General features: G+C 29.9%; 1 protein-coding gene across 1 annotated transcript in view; it reads right to left on the bottom strand.

The window, feature by feature from the left end:
- Positions 1-3,746: 3,746 nt before the first annotated feature.
- Positions 3,747-6,000, bottom strand: part of LOC149257207 (uncharacterized) — a 142,473-nt gene continuing 140,219 nt past the window's right edge. The window contains exons 6-8 of the mRNA XM_089413718.1: positions 4,513-4,580; positions 4,309-4,420; positions 3,747-4,205 (exon numbers count right to left, since the gene is read on the bottom strand). Of these exons, the coding sequence (XP_089269844.1) occupies positions 4,110-4,205; positions 4,309-4,420; positions 4,513-4,580 (276 nt within the window). The 3' untranslated portion in view covers positions 3,747-4,109. The remainder of the gene's footprint in view (positions 4,206-4,308; positions 4,421-4,512; positions 4,581-6,000) is intronic.

The raw sequence follows: 6,000 nt of genomic DNA, 5'->3' as shown, positions 1-6,000 counted from the left end.
CCTGCTAAATAATACCCTAAAAGGTTGTAGCCCTAGATTAGGATTTTTATCTCTAGAACCCCTAAAGCCCCTAGAAGTGATTATCAATAAACCCTTAGTTCTAAATAATAAAAATGTCATTAGTCAACAGTTATCAAATCAACCAAAAGAACTGAGAGTAATGTTCACACCATTCTAATACATTGTTGAGATTTACAAAGGTCAACAAGAGTATCAATTGAACCAAATCTCACCCAAATTCTAAAAGAGCCTCCCCATAAGTGCATTAGAGAAAGATAGGGCTAGTGTGTTAGAGGGTGCAAAAGAAAGATGTAATTGTGTTGAAAACATAAATGCACAATTCTTAAGTGCATTAGAGAAAGATAGGGCTAGCATGTTAGAAGGTGCAAAAGAAAAATGTACTTGTGTTGAAAACATAAATGCACAATTTCACCCAAAAGAAAATTCCAATCACATGGAAAATATAAGTTGCCTTTAGGCTTACCACACTTTCTAACAATGTAAACTTTGAAACGGGAACTGCTACTGTTACCCGTTTTGTAGAGATAGCAAAAAAGTGACCCGATTTTGAAAAGAGGTGATGCACAACACACGTTTTTTTTAAAGCATAGTTTTTGGCACTTTAAATTTTTTTATGTACATTGCGTTTTAGAATGGTAGTGATTTTTATGCTGATTTAAAAAAGTGGTTATTCTGCATCAGACCCTTTTTTTAAAAGACCTATTTTTTTACTTTAAATTTTTCGAACATATGAAATGTAAATAATTATTTCGTAAATTTAATAATTTTGGAAGTGGTCTTCTTTTTCATATTTTCTAGTTTTTATTTTAATTTTTAATTTTTTTGTAGTGGGGTTTTTATTGATTTGCATATTTAAAGAAGAAGGTCAATATTTTGCATTTTCGATATACTACATATTTATACATTGTTAATTAAATTTTCAATCTAAATGAAATAATTGTCTCTAAAAAACAAATATAAAAATATATGTAAAAAAGACAAAAATAAAAATAAAAAATAAAAAATGTTAAAAAAAATTATCTCATAAACCATAAAAGAATTTGGAAAAAAAAAAAAAATGAAAAAAAAAAAAATATATATATATATATATATATATATATATATATATATATATATATAATTAAGTAAGTAAATATCAAGAAATTAGAAAAAAAAAAAAAAAAAACAAAAACAAAAACAAACAAACAAACAAAAACAAACTAGCTTAAAAAAAAGAAATAGAAAAATAAGGAAAATAATTAAAAAAAAAAACTAGTAAAATTAATATAAAAAAAAAAACAAAAAATGTAAAAAAAAAAATATCTCACAAACCATCAAAGAAATTGGAAAAAAAAACAAAAACAAAAACAAAATTAAAAAATATATATTTATAAAATTAAGTAAGTAAAAATAGAGATTAAAAAAATTATTAGTAAAAACTGGAAAAAAAATTAAAAACAAACTAATTTAAGAAAAAAAAATAAAAAAAATAAAAAAATAAAAAAAAAAATATATATATATATATATATAACGGAAAATAATTAAAAAGCTGGTAAAATTAATATAAAAAAAGACACAAAAACAAATTTAAATTATTAAAAAAAACCCAAAAAAACGTGTATTTTTTATTAAAAAAAAAGAGAAAAAAATGCAATTATTTTTTATTAAACATATATATTTTATTTAAAAATAAATAATAATTTTATTTTTTTAAACAATCTTTGTTTTTAAGTATGGGGGTTTACGCAGTGCATTATATTAGATATCATTTTTTGGGATTCAACTGCGTTAAGTAAGTCATTCATGTATGACCATTTCCATGAGAGGTAGTCGTAACTGACTAATTTCTCATGATTTTTTGAATAGTTCACTTAGCACTCATTGCAACGGGTAAACATCAGCCCACTACAATACAGCGATTCTTTGAAAATTATTGAACAAGAGACAACATTTTGTATCACTTTCTCAAGAATGTTCATAACTACAAACCTCTATGGATAATATTTAAGTATTACTTGACAAACATTAAAGAAAAATGTCTCATGTGTCCATACCAAATATATTGCATTAACAAACAAACACACAAAATTCAAATGTCAAGTATAAACATTCATTTTCAAACCCAATTTACATACCGCTTGAGATGAAATAAGCTTTGTTGTCCTCAAAGTATAGTCCCACTATTACCATTATGTCAATATGCATAATTCAAAGTATGGTCCCACTATTACCATTATGTCAATATGCATAATTAAAATGGATAGTTAAAAACTATATATTAATCTATACGCCATCTCTTTATCTTAATTTGAAAATTATTTTTCACCACAACAGACCACCAAAGAACCAATACATGTTCTAAATCTAACAAAAAATTCCATTTATATAAATGCACAGTTGGATATTATTAAACTTGAACTGATATATTTCATTGATAAGAAGTTAAATAACTCAAAATAATTATTTTGAATGAAAAGTGATTCTACTTACGACATGCCAAAACTACTTCTTCTACCTCTTCATACCTCCTCCATTAGATAATATTTATAATCAAGTTATATCGCAAAAGATAATATATTTAGAATTATAATACAGAAATGTGTATAAATTAAAGATGACTTTGACAAATTGCAAAAAGACGTAGCATCTACTAAATGCATTCCATAAATCCAATGCATCCCATAGATCCAATGATAACTTTATTTATATGACATTTAATGACATGGTGCAAGTCAATATTTACTTTTCATGAGGTATTAATTTTATATTTGTTCATATATTAATGTTAAATGTTCTAATAAGAAATAACTTACTATAGTCTTCATAATTTTATTAAAGAAAAACAATCAAATTCATTTTAAGGTGATTGTGAAAATCGTTTATTGTTCATATCCCCACAATCACAATCTAAATTAAAAGCTTCAATTGATGTTAAAAGATAATGAAATTTATAAAAGTTACTTGAAATTCAAACATAATCAAAATGCAAATGAACAGAAAAATAAAATGAAGCTTGAATTTGGAAAATAAAAAGATAAATTTGAAACATCAAAATCTTCACTTTTAAGTGCAAGATGAACATTATTAACTACGTAACACGCGAAAGTCAAAAAAGGAGAGATTCCAGATCCATTCATCGTTTTTATGTCAATTCCTATTTGAACAACTATGAGAAAACATTCCTTGTGATACGAAGAAAAAGATTAAAATGCACCATGCATGATGCAACCTAATCCTAATGTCCAATAGAAAAATTATGGTTGGTATGCAGGAGGCAAAAGCTATCCGAATTTCGTCTGTCTTCGCATTAGTTTAATCATCGATAAACTCTGATATTCCTTCCCAACGTAGCCAAGTCCTTCAAAACAATAACACCGTTTGTTTGGAAGTTGATTTTTTTTTTTCCCTTGACACCACACCTCTAGGTACAGCTATGACAATAGCTAAGAACAAAGTTCAAAGAAGGCGCCGAAGCATGAAAATCCAACGGTGGCTGTTTTGGATAATCATAACCAACATTTCAAACACAATCCAAGACAATATCAGCCGTTAATGTTTCCCTGTTTTGGATAAGCATAACCAACATTTCAAACATAATCCAAAACAATATCAGCCGTTAATGTTTCCCTATGTTTTTCCTTCAGGGTCGGAGGTCCATAGAAGCACATACCCATGCCAAGTAAAGCGAATTAGGAAGCCAAGATTCACACTTGGCACACACTATACATGTTCATAATACCAAATAATGTCGTCAAAAGCAGATTGACTGGTATTTTGCTGAAGTGATTTCCAATTCAAAATTGATATGAGGAATGTGAGTTTGAGACAATACAAGCTTTTTCATAAAGCAATAAAATGCATAACATCTTTAGCAGTATAATGTTTTGGTCGACAGCATATCTAGTTGTGAAACACTAGATATTATTCTGCCATCCTGGAGGATATCCTAATCCAGATAAGCACTTCGAGTATATCATGTGTAGGCATCCCTTACATGGGCTGGTTTATTCCTTGTTCTCATAAAACAGAAAAGAAGTTTTTTCCCAATAAATGCAAGTGAAATAATCACAACTTCTTAACAACGCCTTAACTCCGTTGCTGAATCTCATTTATCGATAAAGACTTTCGGAACGAAGATTCTCAGCTATCTCCGTTTCCCATCTATCTCCATTCTCCAGAAGTTTTTCCTTATCATATAAAAGCTCCTAAAAAGAAATTTGAAAAAAAAAACCATCATTGCGTAACCCCAAACAACAAACGAAAAAGAGCAAAACAGGTCATTGGGAAAGAACTATTTCAGAAACTCACTTCATGTGTTTCTGTGGCGAATTCAAAATTAGGCCCTTCAACAATAGCATCAACAGGACAAGCTTCTTGACAAAAGCCACAGTAAATGCATTTTGTCATGTCAATGTCATATCTGCATATTCACCGCCATCAGAAAATCTGGATATGCTTCTTTGAGAATCACAGAAGCAAATATTAGAAATTCGGTACTGAACTCTATGTTACCTAGTTGTTCGACGACTACCATCTTCTCGTTCTTCAGCTTCAATGGTGATTGCTTGAGCGGGACAGATCTGATAAAATGAATGGGGAATACCATTGCAAGAATTATTCACATCATAGGAAATTCCAGTTCTTCAGACAAAATCAAAATGCAGGTCGTTCCTAATTTACAAATGAAACAGAAAAGTACGTATAAACACCGACTTTATATACCTTCTACACACCGCAAACATATGCCTGTATCACCATATCGATTTTATTGAAGTATTTATAATGTATCAACACATCTCAATTTATCAAAGAATTTACTCTGCCAAAACAGCCTCGAACATATTTTCCCATCTCCATGCCCAAGAAAAAAGTGGAATAATATGACACCCCAAATAAGAAACACAAGACACACCACCAGTATTATATGTACTGACCGAGTCAACAGAGATCATGGATGGAACAACTTGCTGAGAAAAAATCATGACTATGCAAGTATAAAAAAAGAAAAACCTATTAAAAATTCAACACTTCCTCTTATTCGACTGATTCCACTTCCCCGTGAATAAATTTCACAAAGATTGTAGGTAGTTTTGCATCTTTTGGAAATATTAGAGGCATTTGTCAGCTGTCTTTTTATCATAAAAAGAGATGATAAAAACAGATGACCAAAAAATAAACTAAAAAATGGTAAGAAAGGGGTTTTTTCTTCAAGGAAAAAGTGAGGTAATAAACTGTATGAACTGCCTAGCAAAAACACTTTAACCGTGTTGATTTTTCATGATTTTCTAGACTGATAATTACTTCCAATGATTTCTTCATTAGTTTATCTTATGTCACATTCGTCATTAAGCAATTATACGTTTAAAATTAATAAAAAAAAAAAAAAAAAAAAAAAAAAAAAAAAAACCTTGAACAGTAAAACAATAATGACAGTAGGATCATAAAGAGTCAGTTAAACACAAGAGACAAAATTTATCCGAGGAAAACCCTAACCAGGGGAAAACCCAGCAACCTTTTTATAGAGAAATTTTTCAATTCAACAAAAAATACAATCTGAGTTCTATGGAACAACCTGAAAATTCCTAGGGCTAGACCAACCCTCCATCCATGAACAACAGTACAAGATTTCCTTCCAGGGTTTCCTTCCAACTATGCCTTCTTCAAGTAGAAATTCGGCCTTCTAATCTGCCTCAGAATAAACACAAATTCATCCTTCAAGTCTGCCACAGATTTGTCCTTCAAGTCTGTCACGGATTCATCCTTTAAGTCTGCCTCAGAAACGTCCTTTAAGTCTCCCACAGATTCATCCTTCTGCCTCAGAAACGTCCTTTAAGTCGCCCACAGACTCATCCTTCTGCCTCAGAAATCTCCCTTTCTCGCATGTGTGAACAGAGGTAAATTATGATCCGAATTGGTCACAAATGGAAGAGGACAAGTGTGAATTTATGGTGATCTAAGATGCCCCCAAGTGGTGTGTCTCTTGGGCTGAGCCAATCTATA

The sequence above is a fragment of the Pinus tabuliformis genome, chromosome 6, assembly GCF_031772625.1.
Source record: "Pinus tabuliformis cultivar Carrire ecotype Pingquan chromosome 6, CPIR1, whole genome shotgun sequence".
Classification (NCBI taxonomy): Eukaryota; Viridiplantae; Streptophyta; class Pinopsida; order Pinales; family Pinaceae; genus Pinus; species Pinus tabuliformis.
This window is presented reverse-complemented; position numbering and strand designations above follow the sequence as displayed.